This window comes from Thamnophis elegans, chromosome 16 (assembly GCF_009769535.1).
Source record: "Thamnophis elegans isolate rThaEle1 chromosome 16, rThaEle1.pri, whole genome shotgun sequence".
NCBI lineage: Eukaryota > Metazoa > Chordata > Lepidosauria > Squamata > Colubridae > Thamnophis > Thamnophis elegans.
Window position 1 is genome coordinate 26,045,392 of NC_045556.1, and position 26,509 is coordinate 26,071,900.

At 52.3% G+C, this 26,509-nt stretch overlaps 1 protein-coding gene across 1 annotated transcript in view; it reads right to left on the bottom strand.

Annotated features, from left to right (window-relative positions):
• The window catches only part of VAV2 (vav guanine nucleotide exchange factor 2), a 140,955-nt gene that overhangs the window by 108,779 nt on the left and 5,667 nt on the right, over positions 1-26,509 (bottom strand). The window contains 1 exon segment of the mRNA XM_032232840.1: positions 14,578-14,694. Within this exon segment, the coding sequence (XP_032088731.1) occupies positions 14,578-14,694 (117 nt within the window).

Below are 26,509 nucleotides of genomic sequence, written 5' to 3' on the forward strand. Positions count from 1 at the left end.
TGTTGACAAGAGGAACTGATGTAATTATTATTTAATACTATATGATACGGGCTATGTATAGTATACATGTGAGTGTATGTTATGAAAATGGAAATTTAAAAAAAAATCCCCGGTCGAAGAGTCTCCTCTTAAAAAGAGCCAAGTGAGGAGGGGGAGAGAGGGGTCCCTGCGTTGCTCAGCCTGGCAAGATTGAAGCTTCTGAGAAGGTGGGAGAGAGCTTGGAAGGGGCTGGGAATCCTGGGTTCCTCTCTGGGTAGGCAGAGCTCCAGAGGGACCACCAAGAAAAGCAGGAGCTCCCCTGAGATCCTCCAGGGGCCACCTGGGTCTGGGCTTCTTGGCCGTGGAAGGAGATCTAGTGTAGCTCTTTTGCCACCTGTCTTTCATCCCTCCTGACCTCCCATCCCACCCCCCAATTCCACTGCTCTGCTCAAGAAGGTTCCCCCCAGGATGGCTCCAGAAAAGCAAAGGCTTGAAGGGATGGTGGGCATTTCCCCTGCAAGAGTCCTGAGCGATCTCGGGGGACTTGGGGGGGGGGGCTGCAAGTGGGAGGGGGGCCTCTCCTGCATCTCTGAACTCTTCCCCAGCCAGGGACTCTTGGCTGTCTAAATCACCCTCTGAGCCAAGGGTCACTCGTCCTGGTCACTCTCTCACTAGTAGGCTTCTCCTGAACTCGAGACCTTCATAACCCCATGCTGGGCAATTGCCCAGGGCTCAGCTCTGGCCTCCATTCTGCTGAAAGCCTCCGCAAAGCCCAGAGAGATGACTTACCGGTGGCGGGGGGGAGATAAGGAATCGGCCACATGTTGGAGATGCTGCACAGACAATAGACTGCAGCTGGGTAAGACATCAGCAAAGATGTCTGGCAGAGGCTTCCTCAGGCTTGTCTGACTGAGCCAGGCCTTCGCCTGTGCAGGGTCCCCAACATGTGGCCGGTTCCTCATTCCCCCCACCGGTGGGTCATCTCTCTGGGCTTTGGGGAGGTGTTCAGCAGAAGGGAGGCAGAGCTGAACCCTGGGCAGTTGCACTATGTGGGTGTGAAGTCTTGAAGGCTCTTCCCTGACGCAGCATGTGCACACCCACTCCGGGAGCAGCTGAACCACAAATGATTGCCAGGTTCTTCCCGGGCATGAAACGGAAAAGGCCAGAAATGCCTGTCTTGGTTTTTCTCGGCTGAGGAGCCTCTCTGGGAGCTGAGCCAGGCTGATGTCTAATGACACCGGCCAGGAGGAAGCCCAGGCACAAGTGGCTTCATTTCTTCCCAATTGTTCACCCATTAAGGAAGAGGGGAGGGGGGTGTCTCTCCTCAGGGAGTCCAACCTTTTGGGGAGCCTCTTCCAGGACGTGTGCCCAGTTCTGCTGACCCTAGAGAAGGGGGCGGGGCAGCTGTGGCCAACCCTTTGGGCCCGGAGGTTCCGTGCAGAGAGGGGCAGACCGGAGGGGGCCTCTTTCCATGCTGCCTGCATCCCACAGATGGGGTCCCACTTGTTTGGGTGGCCCGGTTTCTGCCACATCCAGGTGCCATGGACTGGGGGTTGGGGTAGAGGACAAAAGCCCCCCTTCCTCTTTGGCACTTCCTGGGTGAAAGTCCCCATCTCACCCAGTAGGGGAGGTGTCTGGTCTCCTGGAGGGGGTTGTTGCCAAAAATACACCCAATCTCTCCCACCACCACACCTGTGGAGGCAGCCACACCATTGTTCTCTCTCAGTAGCCCTTCTGTTTATACAACAGGAGGGTGACAGTGTTAGTGGCAGGCAGAGCTTATGCACATCCAAATTGGGAGCAGCCCCAGCTGGCAGGTTCTCCACCAGGCTCTCTCTCGAGCTGCAAAGGACTGGCTCCCCCCCCAGCCCCCCACTTCAACTTTTCACAGGGAGATGCAGCTTCCCCTGCGTTTTGCAGCTGGGTCTTTGGGAGGGAGGTTGGAGCTCTCTCTATAGAAACAACATGGCTGCCTGAGGAAGAAGAGATGCCAGCAAATGTCCATGATTAGGAGAGAGAATAAATGAAGGGTCTGCAAAAGGAGCCCCAGGAGAGGGAGGGGTGACCCACCCACCCTGTGCTTCTGACTTCCTCACCCTCAAGCAGGCCCTCCTTTTCTGTTTCTCCATGGGGGCAAGTGGCAGCCGTTGGCATGAATGCAGGGCACTCAGTCCCCGTCCCCCCCACACTGCTAAGAGAAGCTGGGTTTCTTACATCCTTCCTTCCTTCCTCCTCCTCCTCCTCGTTCTCCTGGTGTCCTTGTCCTGGAGGCCCTTGCCAAAGGGAGCCTCCTCCTCCTCTCTCTCTCTGATGCACATGGGTTGCACACTCCCCAGTTCTTCACCTGGGGAGTGTGCGACTTCCCAACTCTCTTGAATGAGAAGCCCTCTTGAGGGATTGCGATCTTTGTATATACAGAGACATCATGGGATTTCCCAAGATGTCGCCGTCCATGGCTGCTCTGCCCAGGGCTGGTCCTCAGGGGAGCTGAGCCTAAAAGGCTACCCACCACTTTGATATCTGCCCTGTCAATTCTTTTGTTAGCAGTAGCTTTTAAAACATAAATACTACTATAAATCTTAAAAAAGGAAAAAATAGAAAAGGGAGAAAAGGGAAAAAATAATAAATTGAAAGAGATATATAAATGTATTGGAGCCAATTTATGGAGTCAAATTACATTAAAATCTAACACATCTTGTCAAACCCGATATATATCCCTCCCCCCTCCCCCCAACTACCCCCCCCCAACCTTCCCCCCTCCCCCGACTTCCCAGAACCCATACACGGTATAGATTTTTAACAAAAACAGTCTAAAATATATTGGAAAAAAGAATAAAAAATTGATAACATCTTTACATTGAACTTAGCTCCTCCGACCGGGGATATCTTAAAAAATGCATGATGCAGGGGAGACACACCTCATCCTCTCCCCCCCTCAAAATTCCCCAAGAAGAAACAAAGCAGACCACCAACTTCCTTCTTTACCTCACAGCCAGACCTAGACTTTTGGGGGGGGGATGGGGGGGGCGGAGAAGCTGGTAACTGCTCTGGTCCAGTTCTGCTGAGAGCTGCAGAGCTCTCCCCCGCCAGAGCAGGGTTCTCCCCCCGCCCCATTTATCCTCCTGAAGGGGGTCTGCTCTGATGTCAACGCTGGGCTTCTGGGATCCATGGTGGGGTCAAAGGGGAAGGAAGGCTCTCATCAGCGTTGCAAAATGGAGATGAGGAACGGAATCCGAGAATCAGTTTGCAAAAATCCACTTTTTAAAACTGAGGACCGTGTTTAAAAAGTCCAGGACATATGAAAGATGGAAGCCGGTTTCAGATAACTCTGGCGTCCTTCCCCCCACCCCACCCCGCCACCCTAGGGGCTTCCTGAATGCCGGAGTGGCTATTCTCTGCGGCTGCGGCTCCCACAACCACCACAGATTGCACCAGCCAGAGCGAGCTCCTTCCGGAGGTTTCTGTGCTGAAGAAAGCACCAGAGCAGGCAGGCTGCACCTGCCCCAATCCTGCCCTGGCACACTCCAGGCACCGGGCTCTGTTGCTGCGGCACCCGGGGCGCCGCATGCCATTGGCAGCATCCCAGCCCCTCCCCTATCCCCCTGGAGCCCCCCTCCTCCCCTGGAAACATGGCTTCCAGCCCCTGGATGCTAATTGCCCCTCCCCCAAACCAGGAGCCTCCAAGCCTCCCTTGTTTCATCTGTGACTCCTGAAGTTTTCCTGCACCATCCTCTTCTGTGTGGCATTGGTGGCCATCCTGCAGACCCCTCCCACAGAAGTCGTGTTAAAGAAGGGAACTGCGAGACTCGAGAAAGAAAAGGAAAAAAGGGGAAACCACACATTCAGTCTCCAAATATCCCCTTTCAGAGCAACAAAAGAGCAGTTTAACTCTGGGAGCCTCCATGAGCGAAAGGCCTGCCAGTCGCTGCTGGGCCAGCCGCACCCAGGAATTCCAGGGCCACTCAGGGAAAGGATCATCCAGACAATCATCCACAGCCAGCCCCTCCCTCCCTCTCTCTCACCCCACCCACCTCACCCCCAATAAACAGGCCAAACGTTCTGCTGGCAGCCAGTGGCAGATCCTGGACTTTTCCTGTCCTCCAGTTCTCCTTCCAGTTCTCTTGCCCAAGGGAAGTCCTGCCTTAGGGTCCAGGTCTGGGGCAGACCCAGACGTCCTCCCACCCTCCTCCTCCTTTCTACTGGAAACTCAATCACGGCTGTGAAAAGCAGACGTCAGCAGAATATTCGCAGAAGCTGCTAGAGAATCGCTTCACTGTCAGAAACGCAGAGACTCTGCCTGGTCCAAGGCTCCTGGGGCAGGACTTGAGCCGCCAGTCGTCCTCCTCCTCCCACCCGCAGGGGAGAACACAGCTGCCACCTTCACAGAGCCCTTCAGTCAACTCCGCAGGACTGGTGGAGCTGCAGACCCAAAGCCCTCCAGGTGCCACGGCTGCCACCCCTGCCTCTGCCTTGGCTCGGTCCCCCCACCAGCCCCTCAAAGAGGGGAATCAGCCAGTTCCCCCACCTGCCTGTCTTCCTCCCGGCAGGTCTCTTGCCTTCCAGGGCTGGAGATGGCGGACCGACCGTTGTGCCAGGCAGCCCAAGGATCTCCCTGCCTCTCAAGGCTGAACAAACCTCTGCCTCCCACCTTTCCTTCTTCCTTTCCTCAATGCAGCTCCGCAGATGGGGGGCTGCAACTGACACTGTCTGGCAAATGTCACGGTTATGAAGTATTCAACAGTGAAATGATAATCTCATAGTCTTGAAAGATTAACAGATTGCTGGTGTGGAAGGTCAGAGATTCCAAAGGCAACTTCTGTTCCATTGAATATAGAATACCAGAGTTGGAGGGGACCTTGTAGGTCATCTAGTCCAACCCCACACCCAAACAGGAGACCCTAAACTATTTCTGATAGAGGGCAGCCCAGTCTCTTCTTGAAAGCCTCCATGGATGAAGCTCCCACAACTTCCGAAGGCAACTTCTGTTCCATTGGTTGATGTTCTCCCTATCAGGAAATTCCTCCTTATTTCCAGGTTGAATCTCTCCTTGGTCAGTTTCCATCCATTATTCCTTGACTGGCCTTCAGATGCTTTGGAGAATAGCTTGACCCTCTCCACTCTGGGGCAGCCTCTCAAATATTGGAAGACTGCTCTTATATCTCTCCTGGTCCTTATTTTCATTAGACCAGCCATGCCCAGTTCCTGCAACCGTTCATTGTATGTTTCAGCCTCCAGTCCCCTCATCATTCTGGTTGCTCTTCTATACACTTTTTCTAGAATCTCAACATCTTTTTTATAGTGTGGTGAACAAAACTGGATGCAGAACTAGGTGTGGCCTCACTAGGGCTTTAAAGACTGGTATTAAGAGAAAGAGAACACAGGGAGGGAAGCTGGTTTATCTTTTTGCCTCCATTTTGAGCAGCCAAATTTGGCCAGCAGGTGCATCAGTCTCCAAGCAGATGGTTCCATTTTCAGATGCAAAAAATCCCCCTTAGAGAAGCATGACTCAATTCAGAGTCCCTGCTTGCTCAACTGTGCAAGAGTGGAGGTCTGCCTGGGAGGGCCTCCGTGGCTTTCTCCCTGCTTCAGCCGTGTCCCTGGCCCTGCAGATGTTTCACCCCAGGCCAGGCAAGGCTTCCATGGGGAGGAGGTTGTCTCGTGGTATTTGTAGCCTGGGGCTGCAGTCTCAGGGCTGCAAACAGGAGACCTTGCACGGGGGGGGGGGGATTCCCACACCAGCCCCCTCAGTGAGGGGCTCCCAATTTCAGCCCCACTCCAAGGGAAGGCCTGCCTAGGCCTAAGGCCCTCCTCCTCCTCCTCCTTCCCCATTGCGATTTTCTCTCCAACAGAGGCAGGGTGACTGTGAATGGTAGCAACTGGGATCCCGAGGGATTCGTGCCCAGCTCTCCAAGCAGGAGCTGAAAGGGCAAGGGACACGATGCAGCCCCCCAGCCCCCCGTTCTGGCTGAAGGAGGCCACCTACCCAGGAGTAAAGATGGAAAGTCCTGGACTCCAGGAGAATCCCACAGCCACCACAGCACCAGGGTGACGATGGTGACAATCATGGATGACTGGGAGTCTCCATAGACATCAGGATCAAGGGCATCAAAGCTGCCAAGGTGGGCCAGGAAGAATACCCCAGCCAGAGGCCCCTCCCAGCAGGACCTTCTTTTCTTGGGACATAACCATGATTGGGGGCACTCTGCAAGAGCCCCCCACCCAAGCAGTTTAGGGTGGCAGAGAAATCCAATAGAATTATTCTCTGCCTGACATTTCATTTTTTTCCCTCTTAACGTTTTTATTAATTTATCGAAGTATAAAATACAAAGGGGAAAAAAACATGGAAAAGAAAGATGAGAGAGGGGGGAAAAGAGAGGGTGTAGTTAGCGGGAGAAAAGAAAAAAGAAGAAAGCACCAACGTCAGACTCTCTTTAGCACAGCAAAAGGCAACAGCAGCACAGCTAAAACTTTTTGCAAAAAAAAAAAAAAAAAACCCACAACAGTTACGTACAAGCCATTTCTATAACAATAAGCCTGTCTTGTTTACAAAAACAGAATCAAAGTTTCATTATTATTTTTTCCACATCGCAAACACAAAATCCGAAAGCAATTTCAAAATAGAGACAAAATTAAATGCAATCTCTTATTTGGATAAAAGAAGCAGTTTAACCATCTCTGCTTCTTTCCTTTGCTGTGGGGAATAATATATCATTCTCGTGTTTTCAAATCTAATCCATCATATTTCACCAGCTTTGGAATAGGACCTCCTTTCATTTCCAGGGACTTCCAGAGAAAGCAACGGGACTCCCGCAATGGCCGTAGGAGTGAAGCCTTGTCCCCGTTCTAATTCAAAACAAGTCTATCCCAGTTATTAAAGACCAAATGGAGGCCGCTGAATGAAAGGGTGACAGATACAGCTGAACAGGAGCCTTCAGCCTCAGGGAAGGTGCTCTCGCCCACCCCAGCCTGGTGCAACTACACAGGGCACAAACCTCCCAGTCTAAGGAGAAGATCTTCTCATGAAGGCCACCTTGGCAAAGGGATCGGGGCCTCCGTGGCGGGCCAAGTTCTGCCTTCCCTCATTGGCAGGAACTGACCTGGTCCTTTCTAAATGCCCACCAGTTGGCAGGCAAAGGCACTTTGACTCCCGGCTACAGGTATGTTCACCCACCGGAAAGTCAAGTGTGACTTTTACCCAGCCTCCCAGACTCTGACCTCAAATCCCGGATCAGCTGCTAAATGTGCACCCCATGAGCCCTTCATTCAGCGAAGCCATTGGGAGCCCTGCCAGGCCCAAGCAAACACACCAGATGTGAGCAGCCCTGGAAAACTGCAGTCAGCTGCACAACAGCTTAAGACCCATCATTACCGGCCTAGAAACTGAAACGCCTTTTCATGCTTAATGGACTCACACCCGCACCTACATTTCTGTGAAAATATAAACTCTCTGGTCGAGGCATGAAGCAAATGAAAATAAATATAATCTTCTTTTTTTAAAAGAATGGGGAACTCCAAGCATTTTGGGGACAGAGTGACTTTGTGTTGTGCAACATGCTCAGCCCAGCTCATGTGAAATGGTGGTTCAGGGAATTCAGTCTATGCATCGCCGGCATATAGAAATCAAGAGACAAAATATAGAGAGAAAGTATTTCCAGCATTATTACAGAGCTGGAAGCAGCAAAGCCACAGCCACACAGCCTGAGCGCTCTGCAGTCAGCCAGGGAACCCCTTCATTCTTCTTCCCATGTGAGCTCCTCCACCCATCGCTTGCAATTGCCAGATCCCCCATCTGCTTTCCCCTGAAAAAGGGCGTTGGTACTTACCTGATACGCCTCTTCTCATAGTGGGGGGAGGAGTATCCAGAATGGGTTGACCTTATCCTCTCGTGATTGGTTTGAGTCAGATAAGCTCTTTGGGCTCCGCCCCCTGGAAGTGAGCCTGCCCAGTTTTATGACGAAGAGCTCTCTCCGACTTGTTGCATCATTCGCTCCAGACTCTTGATTCAGTTTTTTTTTTTTTGCTCTTATTGTCTTCAACATCAATAATTAAATAACAATATAAACAATGAACATAACACTTAGTTGTACAAACATAGTCAGGGAGGGACTGGATACTCCTCCCCCCACTATGAGAAGAGGCATATCAGGTAAGTACCAACGCCCTTTCTCCATAGTGAGGGGGGAGGAGTATCCAGAATGGGACGTACCAAAGCCTGCACGTCCCTAGGGAGGGAGATCCCTGAGGCCCTATGTCCCCCACTCAGGCCTGTTGAGGCACGGGTCCTGCCCTGTGAACCGCCTGCAACACCCTGCGGCCGAACGAGGCCTCTGCCGAGGCAAAGGAGTCCAACTTATAGTTCCTAACAAAGGGAGAGGGGGAAGCCCACGTGGCTGCCCTGCAGATTTCGGCCAGGGATGCTTGTGTGGCCCAGGCCGTGGATGTGGCTGCACTCCGTGTGGAGTGGGCTGTGATATGATTTGGTGTCTGTAACCCCTGCGATTGGTAAGCAGTGGCAATGCAGGTTCGCAGCCACCTGCCGATAGTGGTGGAAGTTACCTTATTACCCAGGGATCCTGGTTGGAAGGAGACAAACAGGGCTTCGGATTTCCTGTTTGGCCTGGTTCTCCTGAGGTAAATCCTCAGAGCCCTCCTAACGTCCAGAGTGTGCCACTTCCTCTCCAATGGGTGAGAAGGGTCTGGACAGAAGTTGGGCAAAATCAGTTCCTGGGCTCGATGGAAGCAGGAGCACACCTTGGGAATTAAGGATGGATCCCGCCGTAACACCACCCTATCTTGGTGGAAGACACAGAGATCCTCCCTGGTGGACAGCGCCTGCAGTTCGGATATCCGCCTGGCGGAAGTGATGGCCACCAGGAAAGCCACCTTCAGGGTCAGGAACTTAAGGGAAACTGTTTGTGATGGCTCAAATGGGGTGCCCGTTAGAGCGTCCAATACCCTGTGTAAATCCCAGGAAGGGTACCTGTGTACCGTAGGTGGTCTGAGGTTGGAGGCCCCCTTAAGGAATTGCCTGACCATGGGGTGGTGTGTCAGGCTCTGATTTCTGCCACACAGGAGAACTGATGAGATGGCTGAGACCTGTCTCCTAATTGTGTTAGGAGCTACCCCTCTATCCAGGCCCGCCTGGAGGAAGTCCGGAACCTGAGGCACCGTAGCCTGGATGGGGTTGAACCCCCGGGAGTTGCACCAAGAGTCAAAGGCCCGCCACGTGGAGCCATAGATGCGCTCTGTGGAGGGCCTGCGGGCGGCCTGGATAGTCCTTATCACCCTGGGGGAGAAGAGGTCTTTCCTCAGGATGCTCCGCTCCACCGCCAAGCGGTCAACTGGCTGCAGCTTCCGCTCCAAGTTGGCCCCTTGGTCCGGTTGAGCCAGCCGGCTCTGATGAACCCACCCCTGCTGTATGTTCTGCCCTCAGCGAATGTTGTCTAAATTCATAGGCTATCTGAGGTGCTTCTGCGATCTCTCATAGTCGGGCATCCCATTCTGAGTTTGTGGTGGGTTCTGGCATGGGGACCAGCCTGTCTGACCCTTTCCCCCCCCCCCCCCGGCCATAAGGGTGCTATGATTCTATGGCTAGGATTAGCGCAGAGATATTCAGAATGTAAACACAGACGGAGTTTAATGGGCGGCCACTAGAGTGTGTGTAAAGATGGAGTGAGGGGAGCTAAGGCTCACAATAAAGGCCTGCCACAAAGGTAAATTAATAATAATAACAACAAGAACCACAACCACAATAATAATAATGAAATAGAATAAAATACAAAAGGGGGCATCTTCCCGCCTGATAAAACCAAGAAAGATTAAGGAAACGATTGGTCCCTTGCTGGGAGAAGTGGCCCGAAGGTGACAAGCAGCAGGGGTAAGCCGAACTATTAACTCGTGCTTGGCATCTGTCTTTACCCGAAGGGATAAACAATCCAACCTATCAAGAACAGCATCCCAAATTCAGATTAGGAACCCAAGATGAGATAGGGAAGAAATGGTAGCCTGTCTATCTTAGGCAAGGTCCAATTCCCAGGACTGGGTGGGTTACACCCAGGGGTCTGAAGGAGCTGGCGGACAAATTCTCCAAACAACTGAAACTATATCTATCAGAGATCCTGGAGTACTGGAGAACCACTATAGAATTGCTGATGTGATTCCCCCCCTTCAGAAAGGAAGAAAAACCGTCTCGAGAGCCCAAGGCCAACATGGGTTTGTCAAAAACAGATCATACCAGACTGGCCATATTAGATTACGGTGACAACCCTAGTGGACCATAGGAATGCCATTGATATACTTAACTTGGACTTCAGCAAGTCCTGATAAGGTAGACCATAACCTACTATTAGATAAAGTAGAAGAATGTGGGTTAGACCTAGTCACCCCAGGTGCCTTGGTAACTGGTGCACCCACCTGTACTCCTCAGTGGAACTGCCTCTTCATGGAGGGAAGAGTGCAGGGAGTCTCCCAAGGTTCAGTGTTGAGCCCAGTACTCTTCAACATCTTCATCAGTGATTTGAATGAGGGTGTTAGGTGTGTAAGCTAACATTTGGGATAGCAAAATATATGCCATGATAGTAGTACTGTTTCTTTAAGAACTGCTGTTATCTCAAGCGGTCATAAGAAGGAGCCGGAATGACTGTTAGCTCCCTGTTTGTTAACGGCTGATGGGGGGGGGGGGTCATCAGGTTAGCAGATGACCCCCGGCTGGCCGGAATAGCCAACACTTCAGAATACAGGCTAAAGCTACAGAAGGATCTTGATACCCTTGAACATTGGGCACTACCTAGGAAAATGGGATTCAAGGAAGTAAGGTTCTACCTTTAGGCAATGAAGGTGAAGTGCACAGGTACAGGATAACTTGCTCCACAGTAGTAACTGTGAAGGGGATCTTGGGAGTCCTAGTGGACAACCCCTTTAATGTGAGTCAGCAGTGTGCAACAGCTGCCAGAAGAGCAACACAGTTTTTGGCATCATAAACAGAGGAATAGAATCAAGCTCCCATGAAGTGTTAATCCCACTTTTTAAGGTCTTGGGAGGCCACACTTGGAATTCTGCACTCAGTTTGGTCCCCATGATGTAGAAGAGATGTGGAGACTCTTAAGGAGAGTGCAGAGAAGGCAACAGGGGATCAGGGTACTGGAGACTAAAGCCTATGAAGAACGGTTGCAGGAACTGGGTAGGTCTAGTCTACTGGAAGGAAGGACTAGGGGAGACGTGATAGCAGTGTTCCAATATCTCTGGGGTTGCCACAGAGAAGAGGCTGCCTGACTATCCTCTAAGGCACTTGAGTGCAGAACAAGAAGCAATGGGTGGAAACTAAACAAGGAGAGAAGCAACTTAGAGCTGAGGAGAAATTTCATGACAGTTAGAACAATTAATCAGTGGAACAGCCTGCCTCCAGACATTGTGAGAGCCCCAACAGTTTTTAAGAAGCTGTTGGGTGGCAATGACAATAGCAATAGCAGTTAGATTTATATACCGCTTCATAGGGCTTTCAGCCCTCTCTAGGTGGTTTACAGAGTCAGCCTAATCAACCATAGGAAGCCATTTGTCTGAGATGGTATAGGATATCCTGCCTGGGCAGGGGATTGAGCTAGAAAGCCTGCAGGTTCCTTCCCATTCTGCTATTGTATTGCATAGTATTGTATTGTATTGCATTAGCCGTTTGCCTAGTCACCCCCACCCTTGGAAGGTCTTCAGTAACCTGATTGGGGGCTCCATTGGGAGCTGCACTTTAGCAGCTGGGCTGAATATTCTCCCCCCCCCTGCGTTTTTCCAGGCTGCAGGGGGCTGCCGGCTTGGGATTAACAAAACAAAACACAGTTTTTGCTACTGGGGCCAGTAGGCCTCTCGCCTCTCCCGTTCTGTCTCCTAATTAAAGGAGAGTTTTCTTAAGGGGGAATCAAGAATTAACCACGACAACACAGCTTGCTACTGATGCCCATCAGTCTCTTGCCCCTCCCGCTCTGTCTCCTAATTAAAGGAGAGCTTTCTTAAGGGGGAATCAAGAATTAGTCATGGCAAACACAACTTGCTACTGATGCCCATCAGTCTCTTGCCCCTCCCGCTCTGTCTCCTAATTAAAGGAGAGCTTTCTTAAGGGGGAATCAAGAATTAGTCATGGCAAACACAACTTGCTACTGATGCCCATCAGTCTCTTGCCCCTCCCGCTCTGTCTCCTAATTAAAGGAGAGCTTTCTTAAGGGGGAATCAAGAATTAGTCATGGCAAACCCAACTTGCTACTGATGCCCATCAGTCTCTTGCCCCTCCCGCTCTGTCTCCTAATTAAAGGAGAGTTTTCTTAAGGGGGAATCAAGAATTAACCATGACAAACACAGCTTGCTACGGATGCCGGTCAGCCTCTCACCCCTCCCGCTCTGTCTCCTAATTAAAGGAGAATGTTCTTATGGAGGAAGCCTTCTCCTGTTACTTGGCAGCCAGAAAGGTAGGGGGGGTGGTTCTTCCTGCAAGCCTTGTGGCAGCTGCCTTTGTGATTCAACAAGGAAGTAGGCTTGGGGGGGGTTGATCCACCACCTGCCTCTTTAACTCCTTGATAGGCCTCCTTTTGGCCCTTTTGGCTCTTGGCTAATGCCTCTGCGATCGTCTCTCACCTTTGTAGGTCTCCTCAAGTGGTGGTTGTTGTCCTGCCGGCCTCCTGAGCTGCTGGGGGCCGCCATCTTGGACCACGTGGCTTCAAGATGGCCCCCGGCTCCAAATTCAAAAGGCTCCTCTTTGCTGGAGCACATGGAAATGGCTTTTGCCTTTGCAGGCTTGCCATGCGGCTGCCGCTCATCTCCCGCAGCTGTTTTAGAGCCTTTCCGGCTCTCACCTTGTCCACTGGTGATAGCTGCCAGCACAGGTTTTCCTTTTTAAAAACCCTCGTGGCTGAGGGGAGCGGAGGAGCGCTTCTGCTCCTGAGAAGCCTCTCATCAAGGGCTGCCTCTAGGAGGCATGTGTGCCCGGTTCTCCTGCTTGCCCGGCAACGGTCCTCACAGAGTGACTCCACCTCACTCAATAGCCAGGGCAGCGTGCCGCCCCAGAGGGCTTGTGGCAATCCGGTCGTTGCAGGAGGAGGCTGTGTGCGATGAAGGGAGGCAGGGTTCGCCGGGTCCAAGTTTATTTTCTTTAATCCTTTGTAAATTACTGGAGGTCTGGAGAGGTGCAACCTTTCCCTTGATTGGGGTGAGTCAAATCTCCAGCTCTTACAAGCCTCAGCTGTTAGGGCTGCCTGCTAGAGGCTTTTGCCCGACCTCCTGGTTAGGGCTGCCTGCTAGAGGCTTTTGCCCTTCCTTCTGCTGCCCGGCCAAGCTCCTCACTGAGAGTCTTCGGATGTCCTCAGTGTCCAGGGCAGCCTGCCGCCCCAGGGGGGCTAGTGGCAGTCCCAATCCTGCAGGAGGAGTGAAGCAGGGAGGCAAAACTCGACGGGTCCAAATGAATTTTCCTTTAGATCCTAGTAAATTCCTGGAGCTCTCGAATGAGCAACTTCTCACGATCGATTTGAGTCAGAAAACTGGGCAGGCTCACTTCCAGGGGGCGGAGCCCAAAGAGCTTATCTGACTCAAACCAATCACGAGAGGATAAGGTCAACCCATTCTGGATACTCCTCCCCCCCTCACTATGGAGAAAAACTTCAGGCGAGTTCCGACAGGGAGTCCGGCAGAAGAGAAATGAGGGTGGGCTACACAAAGACCCCTCCCAGTTCGAGTTGCCCAACAAGAAAACTCAGACCGAGGCTGAGCTTCTTTTCCTCGCTAGCCCCACCACCACCACCATAAAAATCCCAGCGCAGCAAATATATTTACATCTATGGTCCCCCTGAGAAATTAAAAAGCCTGCAATGCAGCAGCTCTAATGTCTCCACTGCCGTCGGGGGGGGAAAGAGCTCAGGCCAAAATGCTGCACACTGAAATGGGGAGCTCAATGGGCAGAGAGGGAGCCCGCAATCTTTCCACGCAGCCACATTTCGTTTCACCCTTCCCTTCCACCACAAAATATTCCTTCCCCGCCTAACAGAGTTGTGATTTTTGGAAGGTCCTTCATGAAAAAGCTACTTTGGAAACGATTTACTTCTTCCCCCATAGCCGTCCAGCCTTCTCAACAGGTAGAATAACTGCAGCTGTTCTACTATGAGTTGCAAAATGAATTCCGTTCACTCAACAATGCAACTTTCTGTGATTTTGCTTTGAAGGGTGAAGGCAACACAACAGCTTCGATCCTCCATATTAACAGGGTCTCTCCAAGCACCAACAGCGGCCTTCACAGGACACGGAGGCTGCAGCCAGACCCAGGTCCAAGCATCAGCAGCAGGGTGGGGGGAGGATTCTGCTCTGTGCGAGACACCCCAAGCGCTGCACCTAACTTGGAGGCCCCTCTCCGAAGGCCTGCTTGGGGCCGCGTTGCCAACAGCTGCATGAACGACAGTGGGTGTAGCTGGAAGGGGCTGCCAACACCCCAGGGGTCTCCTGGGCAGTGGGGGCAAGGTGCTTCTCCTCATCTCTCCAGCCCCTCTTCAGAGGCATTTTCCTCGGGGGGGGGGGCTTCAGAAACCGGGGAAAAGCCACTTCCCCCTCCCCCCTCCCCCAAGCCTCACTTACTTTTCCGAAGTCCCTGACGTCAAAGAGGTCGAAGGGGTCGAAGAGCTCGCTGTTCCGGAGGCCGAACTTGTCATGGCAGACTTTGAGGAAAGTGCGGATGTTCTTCAGGCAGAGGAACTGCAAGAGAAGGGGAGCCTTCAGAGCCTTTCCCTCAGAGAAAGCCCCCTGTCTCCCTCCCTCCATACAGTTCACTCCCCAAGGGGGAGACGCCCCACACCCCTCGTCCTGCCTCCATACGGCCTCCGGGACTCACCCAAGTTGGGACCATCCAGCTGGACAGGCTGGTCTCCACAGGCTCAGGGCCAAAAGGAGGCCCAAGGAAGCCAGAGAGACCCCGGGCCCCTCTAACTCAGACCGGGCAGCCAAGGGGCTGGGAGTCGAAGGCTCTATGGTCTCATCAGACACACCAGAGGGAGCTCGGCCTCCCCATGAACCAGCCCACTTTTGCATTTTGCGCACGCACACACACCCCTCTGCTCAAATCCCCCTGTGTGTCCTGAGGACTAACCTCTTCTCAGCCTTGGATGGAAGCAGAAGAGGAAACCCTGCAAAGGGGTTTTGAAACAAGGTTGTTAAAAATCAGGACCTGGATTATTTTTGTGTTATTTTTTAGCTGCAATATTGAATTTGGAAGGGCACAGAGGCCTAAAGTTGCAGCTTTCACCTCACAATCAGGAGGCTGTGAGTTCGATCGTAGGTAGAGGTAGGTATTTCTCTCCCTGGGGGCACTGAGAATATATCTTCCTGCAAACTCCGCACTGGCGATAGGAAGGGCATCCGGCCAGAAACACTCAGCTCCCTTTGGTTGCCCCGACTCCACGCCAATGCAAGGGATTATGGGATCTTTAAATGACAAAAAAAGCCCCCAGATGCTGGTGAAGCTCTGATGCCCTTGACCCTGCCAGCCTCCAATTCAAGCAAGGCCCCACTGGGGGTGGAGGAGGCACTTCTGCATAGAGTCAGGTGAGCTTCCTTCACTTCCCTGGCCTACAGCTGCAGAGAGGGATGGGGAGGGGGCTTCCTTCCAGGGCTTTACTGCCCCCTCAGCCCCACGAGGGTCCAAACGCAGAAGGAGCAGGGGCAGCAGGGAGAACCACGGACTGAGGTCTCCTCAGAGCTCCGGTTCAGAATTGAGGACACCCTCTTGGGGCTACCCGTCCCACCGGGCACACCAGGACAGTCCCTGCCCATCTGTTCAGAGGCTCTGTTGCCAGGTGGGCCACTGCCCAAGCCAGGGGTTCCTGGGAAGCTGCAGGCTTTTTCTGGGCAAGAGAGGCCCAAAGACCCTCCCTGGAGCCCTTTCTGGGCCGCTGCTTATCTTGCTGCAAGCAGAGCCAAGAAGTCACTGAGCTAAGGAAAAATGCCTCTCTTGGGAGGGGGGTCTGCTTGGGTGTGTTGAGGGGGTGTTGGTGTTAAAGAGTTGCTACTGCAGCTGTGGGGGTAGGGGGACAGAGTAAAGGGTGAAGCCCCAGATGATACTCCCCCCCCCCGCGCCTCGCTCCAAGGACCCAGAGGCAGCCCCACCCCATTGCCTGTGGGTCTTGCTCTGCGTTTCCCCTCTGAATGGCTGCCTTTTCCTTGCAGGAGAGGAGAGAGGAGGCCGCCCCATTCAAAAGAGAGTGTCCGTCCCCTCCAAAAAAAGACAGAGACAGGTTGTTCTCCGCAGCGGATGAGCAAAAGGTCCTGAACGTTTCGCACAGAAAAAAGGAGCATCTTTGCAAAGCTGAAATTCTGTTTCCTGACCATCTCCCACCCCTCCTGGCTCCACTGGCCCTTCCCCATCCCTTTCCTAGAGACATGCCGCCTTCAACTTTTCCCTTCCTTGCAAAGCTGGGCTCACCCAAAGCAGCCCTGAAGGTAGTTGGGGAGGGGGCAGCCTGGTCAATGAGCCCCTTCCTGGCCAGGTCATTGGGGTCCCTGATCTGGCCCTTAAGAAGTGGCTGCTCCTTCTCCCCCCCTCCCGCTATCACAACCGACACAACTGCAGCAGGAGGCAAAGGCAAACGTCTGGAGGGAGGCCTGGAGTATGTTTGGCCTGGAGGAGAGGCGATTGGGGGAGGCAGATCCTCTTATCAGGCTGGGCAGAAAATGAATTAAATCCTAGCGAGAGGAATTAGATTTTGCTTCCGTCTCTGCTGATGAGGAGAGCTCTTTGCCAGGGGCATCGCACGCCTCCCCCCCCCCCCCGGCCACTGATGGGTGCTGCTCTGTATGAGGCAGGGGTCTGTGGAGAAAGCTGGGCAGGGAGACCCTCCCCCTCTCGCAAGGCAGCCCCACTGTGGGCTCCTCCTGTGCCTGCCCCCTCCCTGGTAGAGGAGGGTGGCACCCTGCCTCCCCCAAAGCCTCTGCCAACAGGAGGCTATGGCTGAGGCTGGTGCCAAGCGCAAGTTTTCTTCACGAGGACAACCAAAAACCGAAAGCAAAGACAGATCGATAAGATCTCTAAACTACAGTTTTCACTAGTGGGAAGTTACAGACACCTCGCTACATTACTTGTGGAACTCCCCACCACAAGAACCATAGCAGGATTATGGCAGGGCATGGGGGAGGGGAAGACTCCTGGCAACAAGGTGGTAAGCCCAGCCACCCAATTCCCAAAGATGAGCCGATATCTCTGCCCCTTCTTCACACCAACACAAAACGCCCCGCCTGCTTTCTCCCCCTGAGGCCCTAAGCAGGACTAAGAGGCAGTCTTGGAAATGGAAAAAAAATGGATGCATTCATTCCATCCTTTGTAAATTTATCAGGCTAGAAACTGGGAGGAGCCGAGTGCTAATCCCGCTCTAGGCAGGAAGCCAGCAGGCCAACTGTGGACCAGTCCCTCCTTTAGAGCCCTAGGAAAGACACAATGGCTTCCGGAAACGCTTGTGTGAAAGTTGCCAGGAGCTGACACTGTCCTGAAGCCCCACCACCACCCAGCCCCCCTCCCAGTTGATCTCAGCCAGAAGCTGCTTCCTGGGGAGACCCCTCCTGTCCCCCTTTCCTCAAGGGAAAGGATCCGAAATCAGTTCAAGACCCAAACCGGCCCTTCTCCCCCAGGCCACAAATTTTCCCCTCCAAAATCAACCCTATGGAGAGGAGGCTTTTCCTGCAAGCCTCCATCTGAAGCCCCAATGCTTAGTAAAGAGGGAGAGCAGAGTCCCAGTTACACTCCCCCCAAAGTATTTTCTGAGGAAACTCCTCTGGAATTTGTGTCACTCCCCAGCAGGCACTTTTCCTAACACCCCCACCCCACCCCCGTTTCTAAGTAATTCAACTCTGTTAGTGCACAAGCTGCCCCCCACCCCAGTCACCCAATCCCAGCTGCTCAATTTCAGTCAGAAAGGACTCTGCCCTCCCCTCCCATAGGGGAGACCCCCCCAAGAGTCTCCAGCAGCTGGACTTGCTCCCAGTTGATGGGGCCTCAGCCTTGCTGCCCAATGCACCAGGCAGCCCTTGGGCCAGCCTCTCTCCGTCAAACTTAGGAATGCCCCAGCAGGCATTGTCCAAAGCCTCCAAGTTGATGATGGGGGAGAAACGTGGCCTGGAGACATGGGCGGTGAGCTGGGGCGGCTGCCGTGTCAGTGAAGAGGGTGCCCACAGCGTCTCTGCATGAGACTCTACTCCCAACTCAGAACAGCTCAGTTATTCTGCACACCAGGCAGAGATCTGGAAGATCTGCTTTTGGGGGTCACTCTGGAGCCAGATGTGTGCAAACCCCACAGAGCAGCTGCAAGCAGCTTCACAGCATTCGGAAAACAGAGGCAGAGAGCAGGCAGGGCCCGTGTGCCAGGCGAGAGGGCAGAAGGCAGGGCCCATGTGCCAGGCACAGCTGCCATGTTCAAAACTTCAGAGAGGGGCAAGAACACGGTCAGAAGCCCAAAGCACACGTCACTCCTGGTTTTCTTAAGGTTGAGATGCTCCCCGTGGCTCTTAGAGCATCCCACAGCCCCTCCTCCTCCCAGAGCTGGCCCAGGGCTTTGGGGCAGGAGAAGCCTTGGATGCCGCCCCCCTCAGGCTGCTCTTCTCCTTCTGGGTCTCTTCTGGGTTGCAGCCCCCGCCAGATTCAAGCAGTGAAGCACATTTCTCCTGCCAATGGAATTGAGCCCAGCAGGGAGATTGGGCATGAATAGCAACGGTCTGCCAGAGATGGAGGAGGAGGAGGAGGAGGAGGAGGAGGAGGAGGAGGAGGAGGAGGAGGAGGAGGAGGAGGAGGAGGAGGAGGAGGAGGAAGAGGAGGAGGAGGAGTGGTGCCAGCCCCGGGGCGGGTATCTGGGACACTCCCAGGCCGCCATCTAAATCAGAGGGTAATGAGGAGGCTCCTCCACCCTTCATGGCAAAGGCAGTCCCAGGCCACAAAAGTTCACCTGTGAACCAAACTATAAGGCAGATGGCAGATTTCATGGAAATCTGAGCCCCTGACCCTGCAGGGGGGGGGTTGAGATGGGGGGATAACTAGCAGGGAGCTTCGGCCTCTCCCTCCACAACAATGAGGCGCCTTCGGCCAGTGTGGCTGTTTTGCACAACTAGGAAGAAAAGGGTCCAGGCTTTTTAGCAGAGGAGAAACGCTGAGCTTTTCTCTTTAAAAGCAAAAGCCCCCTCCCGCTCTATGCAGTTCTCTGGGCTGCCCGATGCCAACCCACAACTGCACAGCCTCCCTTCCCCATACCAGGAATGAAGGGGCCTCTTCCTCTCTGGCATACCTGCAGTCTCCACCTGGGCACCTCTCAAGCCTGGAGCGGAGGGAGTAAGGGGCACCCACCACCCCCTTGTCCAGTCAGGACGAGACAAGAGCAGAGAAAGAAGCCTTCTCAGCCAAGGGGGTCTCCACAAGGCTTAGGAACCGCTTTGAAGCCTCTTTCCCTTCCACCTGCAGCCCCATATGGTTGCCAGAGCACAGCACACACCTAGAGACTCATGCCAGCCAACCTGGGGAAGGGCTACAAGGCCTGGAGCAGGGGCAGCTGGCCAATCCCCCAGTGCCCCCTTCCCACTCATCCCTTCGGAACAGCACCCTTCCAGAGGCCCCAAATCCTCCCCCACCCCCGCACCCTCAGGAGCCTTGAAGAGCCAACAGCCCTGAATATCACAGAGGGTCCAGCTGCCCCTCCCTTCACACATGACATCCCTCATTCTGAGGACCACAAACTCAGGCTGAAAAGGTAAAAGTTCTGGGAAAGGAGAAAACGCAAAAGCAGATATTTTTGTAAAAAGAAACAAGGGGAGGGGGGTGAAGGAAACACCCAAACACTTTTGGGTTTTTCAACTCCAAAGAGCCAACTAAGAATGCTGTGCTTGTGCAGAGTCTGGGCAAAACACTCCTTTGCACCCTATGGGTGACCACATGGACACAGGGACGTCTAGCAGGAATCCCCTGAAATGCAGGTGGAGAGAAGTCCCAGAATGCAGAATAGTTGGAGTCGGAAGGGACCTTGGAGGTCTTCTAGTCTAACCCCCTGCAGGAAACCCTGTACTATTTAAGGCAAATGCTTGTCCAATCTCTTCTTAAAATCTTCCAGTGTTGGAGCACCCACAACCTCTGAAGGCCGGCCATTCCACTGGTTAATTGTTCTCCTTAGTTCTAGGCTGGATTTCTCCTTCAGTTTCCTTCCATTGTTTCTTATCTTCAGGTGCTTTGGAGAACAAGTTGACCCCCTCTTATTTCTTTTTTTTTCTTCTTTCTTTCCTTCCTTTTCTTTCTTTTTCTTCCTTTTCTTTCCTTTCTTCCCTTCTTCCTTTCTTATCACCCCAGGCAGGAGTGAGGTGGGGTTTCCCTTCCAAAAAAACAGCTGAATGCTAACTCCTGAAAGGGAATCTGATCCCGCTTTCCTCCCTCCCCACCACGAGGCAGTTGACGAACCCCCTGAGGATCAGGCAGGGGGGGGGTGTACTACCTCCAAGCCTAATCTAAGTCCTAACATGGGGACCCTCTTAGAGGAGCTGGGTGTCTCGGCTGTTCTGCAAACTCTTAATCTGACTTCAGGCTTGGCTGTATGAATCCAGAATTGGAGGGTGTGTGTGTGTGTGTGTGTGTGTGTGTGTGTTGTTCACAGTTGCCCCAGGATTTTGACACAAGCACACACACAGTACCGACTTGATCCAAAAAGTGAGGTGGAGGGAAATATCACAACTGCATTACTTATAACAAGGGGGAGCAACATTAAAACTGATTGTATTATTACTTTGTGATTAATATTGACATGTTTATTATGATTATGAGTATTGCTGCATCTCTATTTAAAACCAACTGTGCCCAGATGTGCTGTTCAGATAGATATGGAACTTTTTATGTTTATTAAAAAAAAGATCAATAAAATGTAGCTATTTTAAAAACCGAGACCTTTCTGACGTACATTGCCTAGCCCTGGAGAAAAGGGCCTCCCATTGTACCGAGAGGGCAGAACCAACGAGGAGCCTCATGAATAAAAGGATTTTAATGAATTTCACTGAATGGCTTTGTTCACATCCTGAGCCCTGATATCCCACAGACGATGCCAACTGCCAGGCGTAGATTGCATTCAGGGGCAGTTGCAGATTTGTCACAAATCCGCAGGCTTTGCTGGGTGGCTTAAATCCTCCATCCTAAGGGGGAGGGGAGAAGTGGGGATCTCCCCTCACAGGCCAATCCCCATCTCTTCTGACATTTGTTAGCTGCCGATTAGTGATGGATGGTCTGAAATGTCAGCTCAGCCTTCATTATTTTCACAAACAACTTAAGTCAGAGAACATGCCACCTCCTCCTCCTTCCTCCTCCTCCTCCTGTTTTCCCCACAACCACCCTGTGAAGTAGGCTGGGCTGAGAGGAAGGGTCTGGCCGAATGAGGGCAAACCTCCCCAGACTTTGGAGGCTTCCCTCTCATTCCTGGAAAATTCTCTGCCAGGAACTTTGGAGCCCTTTGCCCAGCTGGGAAGAGGAAGGACCAAACAAGGGGCGGTGAGAGGGGGGGGGGCATGAGAGCTTCTGGGCGTTTGCAGAGCTCTAACTCCCGCCCCCCGCACCATGCCACCCATTCTCTTTTGCACTGGAGCAAAGTTCCTGGCAGAGGGAGCAAAGTGCCTGAGGAGTTAGACCAAAGCATATCTCAGAATTGGCAAAAGAACTCAATTCAACCAGAAAGTGTTACTTTTGAACCAAAGCTCAGATTCGAACAACAAACACCAATTAGGGGTGTCCTGAGTAGGGAAAGCTAAAAAAAACACTCCATTTTGTGATCTGGTGTTTCCCTGAGGAGTTACACCAAAGTGCCAGCAGACAGGAGACGTTGAGCGATGCTGCCCACCTGTCTGAGGAACAGGCCCTTCTGCCCCATCCGCCAGGAGGGCAGCTCTCCCAGGGAAGCGAGGCAGACACAGCACCCAGTTGCAGGCCCTGGACTGGAGCAGCCCCAACTGCAGGTGAGGATCTAATGATGGGGGGGCACAAGGAGGAGTCTGGAGCCCCCCTTCTGAAGAAAAGGGCAAGGCCTTTACTGAAATATCGGATGTGGGGGCTCTTCTTGTGGCTGCAGAGGAGAAAAACTCTGTGCTGCCAACTCTGAATCCCGAGAGGCCACAGGGACAGCAAAAACCAAACCCCCACCTGCCCCACAAGGGGAAGCTGGAGGGAATGGCCAAGGGCCCAGCATGTGGCCCCAGTGGAGCCTGAGAGGCCATATTCACATCATCATCATCATCGCATGAAGGCTGGGAGGGAACCCCCCCACCCTGGTTCCTCAGATGGCTTTTCATGCCACTGGCACACAACCAAATCCTCCTCCTTGGAGGTATCCTCCAATGGACATTATTCCCTCCTCAGGCAGCCACATTAAATGAAGCCACCCGGCTTCTCCTGCCACCCTGCAGAAGCCGCCCTCGGCCTCTGGCCTTCATTGCAGGCATCTGCACCGCCAGGCCAGGTGGGCCAGTTGGGGCAGAACCTGCCCAGCAGAAGCCCTCCCCCCATACCCACTCCCCAATCTCAGGGCAGCAGCTGGCAGTGGAAGAGGGGAAGGGGCTGCCAAAGCCAGTTCTTCCTCAGGGGCTTTTTAGGAAGGAATCCCCAAGGGAGACCCTCAAAGGCTCCCTTTTCCATTCTGAATTGGCTTTCAGGGGGCCTGGCAGGACCCAAGCCCACCTTGTTGTCTGGACAGAGAGGGCAGCAGAATGCCTGGGGCAGGATTAGAATCTTTGGACAGGGGGGGGGGGGGCTCCTTTGGCCCTCACTTTCCAACTGCCGTTCTGTAATATTCAGATTCTCTATCTGGAAAATATCAATCAGGCGAGAGCGACTGGCCAGAAGGAACTTCCTGCTTCAATCAACAAGGTGATATGTGTTCAACCAGACCGTTGAAAAAAACCAGCCTGTGCTCTCCTCCTGACCACTCAGCCATCAGAGACGCTTGCTGCTTATCACCCACCGAGTCTTTGAATTGGACCATCCCACCACTGGTCAAGCAAGCGGACCACTGCCCAGTGCTCTGGACCGGGGTCTCCAACCTTGGCAACTGTAAGACTTGTGGACTTATGCTGAGCTATGCTGGTTGGAGAACTCTGGGAGTTGAAGTCCACAAGTTTTAAAGTTGCCAAGGTTGGAGACCCCCTACTCTGGATGGTTTCTAGCCTGGCTGCAGGAACCCCCAAGGTCTCCTCTCTGCCAAGGGAGGGTGAACGCTGGTTGTGCCCAACAGAAGCAGCCAAAAATCTGCAGGAATTAATGCCAAAATCTGCTTAGGGCCTTTCAAATAAAGGTGGCTCTCTTCGGCCAAAGCTATGAAAGTTGTCAGGAATTCAAAAGGGGGAGGGGTTAGGGTCAGAAGCGAAATAATATATACATGTACAGGTATGATGACATAATAATGTTGATATAATGACTGTAAGGTGTTGTAGAAGGGAAATTTTTTTTTAAAAAAATGAGAAAAAAGTGGGGGAGGGACAGGGGGATTCTGAGTCCATAAAATTCTTCTGGCAAGACATGCCAGGTGCGTGTGCAGAGAGCATTCCAGCCTTCTCCAGATTTTCATAGCTCAGCTTGTCACTTTGTCCTTACCCCGGTCCTCATGAATCAGCCCTGGCAGAAAAGGGGGGGCAGCTTTTGGTGAGTGTGGGCTGCCCTTCACTGGAGTTTGGACACAGTGGAGCAAATAATGATGTAACATGGATGGGCTTGATGTGCAAAGGGGCACAGAATAGAACATAGAATAACAGAGTCGGAAGGGACCCTGGGGATCTTCTAGTCCAACCCCCTTGCCTAGACAGGAAACCCTTTACCACTTCAGACAAATGGCTGTCCAACATCTTCTTAAAAACTTCCAGTGTTGGGGCATTCACAACTTCTGGAGGAAAGTTGTTCCACTGGTTAATCTATCAGGAAATTTCTCCTTAGTTCTAAGTTGCTTCTCTCCTTGATTAGTTTCCATTCATTGCTTCTTGTCCTGCCTTCAGGTGCTTTGGAGAATAGCTTGACTCCCTCTTTTGTGGGGCAGCTCCTGAGATATTGGAAGACTGCTATCCTGTCTCCCCTGGTCCTTCTCTTCCCTAGACTAGCCATGCCCAGTTCCTGCAACCGTTCATCATATGTTTCAGCCTCCAGTCCCCTCATCATCTTGGTTGCTCCTCTCTGCACTCTTTCTAGAGCAGGGGTATCAAACTCGATTTGATTGAAGGCTGCATCAGGGCTGTGTTTGACCTCAGGGGGGCGGGGTAGGTGTGGCCAGAGTGGGCATGGCCAGCTCATCATCACTCGTGTTGGGGGTACCTGTCAGGAGCTCCTGAGGTCCGTTTTCACCTGTGATGGGCTCTTGCAACCTTCTGCCAGCAAAAACAGAGCTGGGCCGGGGGGAGGCACATGCGGTCCTCCAGAGCTCTATTTTGCTGGCATAAGCACCATGGGCCAGTCCTTCACGGTTTCCAGGGCAGCCCCGTGGGCTGGATCCGGGTCCCAGACCTTGGGTTTAATACCCACGTTCTAGAGTCTCAACATTTTTTTTACATTGTGGTGACCAAAACGGGATGCAGTCTTCTCAGATATTTATTTCACTGATCAATTTATACCAACCGAATTTCATATCTTCCCCTGAGGAGTAAGAGGTTTTTCTTGGCTTATGCAGAGAAGCCAGGTGGAGAACGGAGGTTGCAGTCCTTCACTACGCATAACCCACAACCCCCACCCTCCAGACGTGCACAACTCCAATTTCAACAGGGCCTCCTGGGCACACCAACACACAGCCATTCTCACTTCCTTCGAGAGACCAACGTTCCTCACAGCAGATACACACACCAGATGCTACTTTTCTACCAGAATTTATCATTTCCTCATCATTAGTAAATATTTTACCAAAATAAGATGTAGCATTTTGCACTACTTTCCACTGTTTGTGTGTCACGTGCGATCGTTTGTGTTCTTTTCCCCATCGGGAATGACATCTCGGTCATCGGTCCAATCACATCCAGATTCATCCGCCTGACCTTGGGGAAATTGGTCAGGGGTCTCAGCCAACAGGATGGCATTTCTGGCATGCAAAGGAAGGCACACTTTGTGTCACACTGGCCTTCCAAAGCTTTTACCGGGGCGCACATGAGAGGACAGCCAGAGGCACTTCCGCCTTAGTCTGGGAGCGTCTCTTAAGCTTCCCACGTGGCCAGGTTCAGCAATCCACCTTCAGCTCCACTGCCAGAAACACCAGCCATCATTATGCCAGCCTGATTGCCATCATACATTTACTAAACAAAGGTGTGCTAAGCTGACTTTCTCCCACTCGCACGTTTTTCTGTAACCTGCCTTTATCTGGTCTTCACAGAAAAGCTGCGCAGGCCTTGCTCTGGGTCTCTCAGGCTCTTTTAATTATCATTATTTTTCAAATTCCGTTCTAGCCCTCCTTGCAGTGCCTGCAATCTGCCTTCTGTGGAAGATAACATAATTTCACTTTTCTAGTCCTCGATATAAGCACATTAATTCCAAAATTTAGCCATCTGCCAACTGCCTCCTTATATGAAGGTCCTTCTAGTTTCCCTGCCTGCACCTGCAGCCTTCCCTTGCCCAACCCCCTTGCCCTGGTGGCCGCAGTTCCGCCTTTCTCCCTGGACCCTCAGGGTGTTCCTTTCCCCTCTGTCCTCTGGCCAAGCTGTCCCCAGACCCCCCCTTCTGGCTCTAGGATTAGTAATCCCTTCCCTCTTCAGGAGGCTCTGTTAGTCCTCTTCTCTCTCCCGCTCTGATTTTACAAATAAAGGTAGCCCTCAACTTACAACAATTCATTTAGTGACCATTCAAAGTTACAGTGGCACTGAAAAAAGGGGACGTACGACCGTTTTTCATGCTTACGACTATTGCAGCATCCCCATGGCCACGTGATCAAAATTCTGACAACTGACTCACAGTTATAACAGTCCCAGTGTCCCATGGTCCCCTTTTGTGACCTTCTGACAAGTGAAGTCAATGGGGAAGCCAGATTCACTTAACAACCGTGTGACGAACTTAACTGCAGTTATTCTCTTAACAATGTTAACAAGAAAGGTCGTATAATGGAGCAAAACACTTAAGAAATGTTTCACTTAGCAACTAAGCTCCATTCACTCAGCTTTCACTGAGCTCAATTGTGGTTGTGAGTTGAGGGAGGCCTTATCCGTTCTACTGATATGCCCCTTTTCCCACCTCCTGCCTTCTCCTTCATCTCTCCATCCCCAGAACTCCACACCCTCTGCTCACATTTGGTAACACAAATCTTTTTCACCATTTTCCTTGCTGCTTCCCCATTCTCTTTCCTTACCTCCACTTTCCATTTCTCCTGCTGGGAGATTAATCTACTTCCTACAGTCCTGCATCCCAGGCACTTCCCAAGATTCACAAACCAGGATAAGCCTTAGTAAGGCCACACCTGGAATACTGCATCCAGTTTTGGTCATCACACTAAAAAAAAGATGTTGAGACTAGAAAGAGTCCAGAGAAGAGCAACCAGGATGATGAGGGGACTGGAGGCTG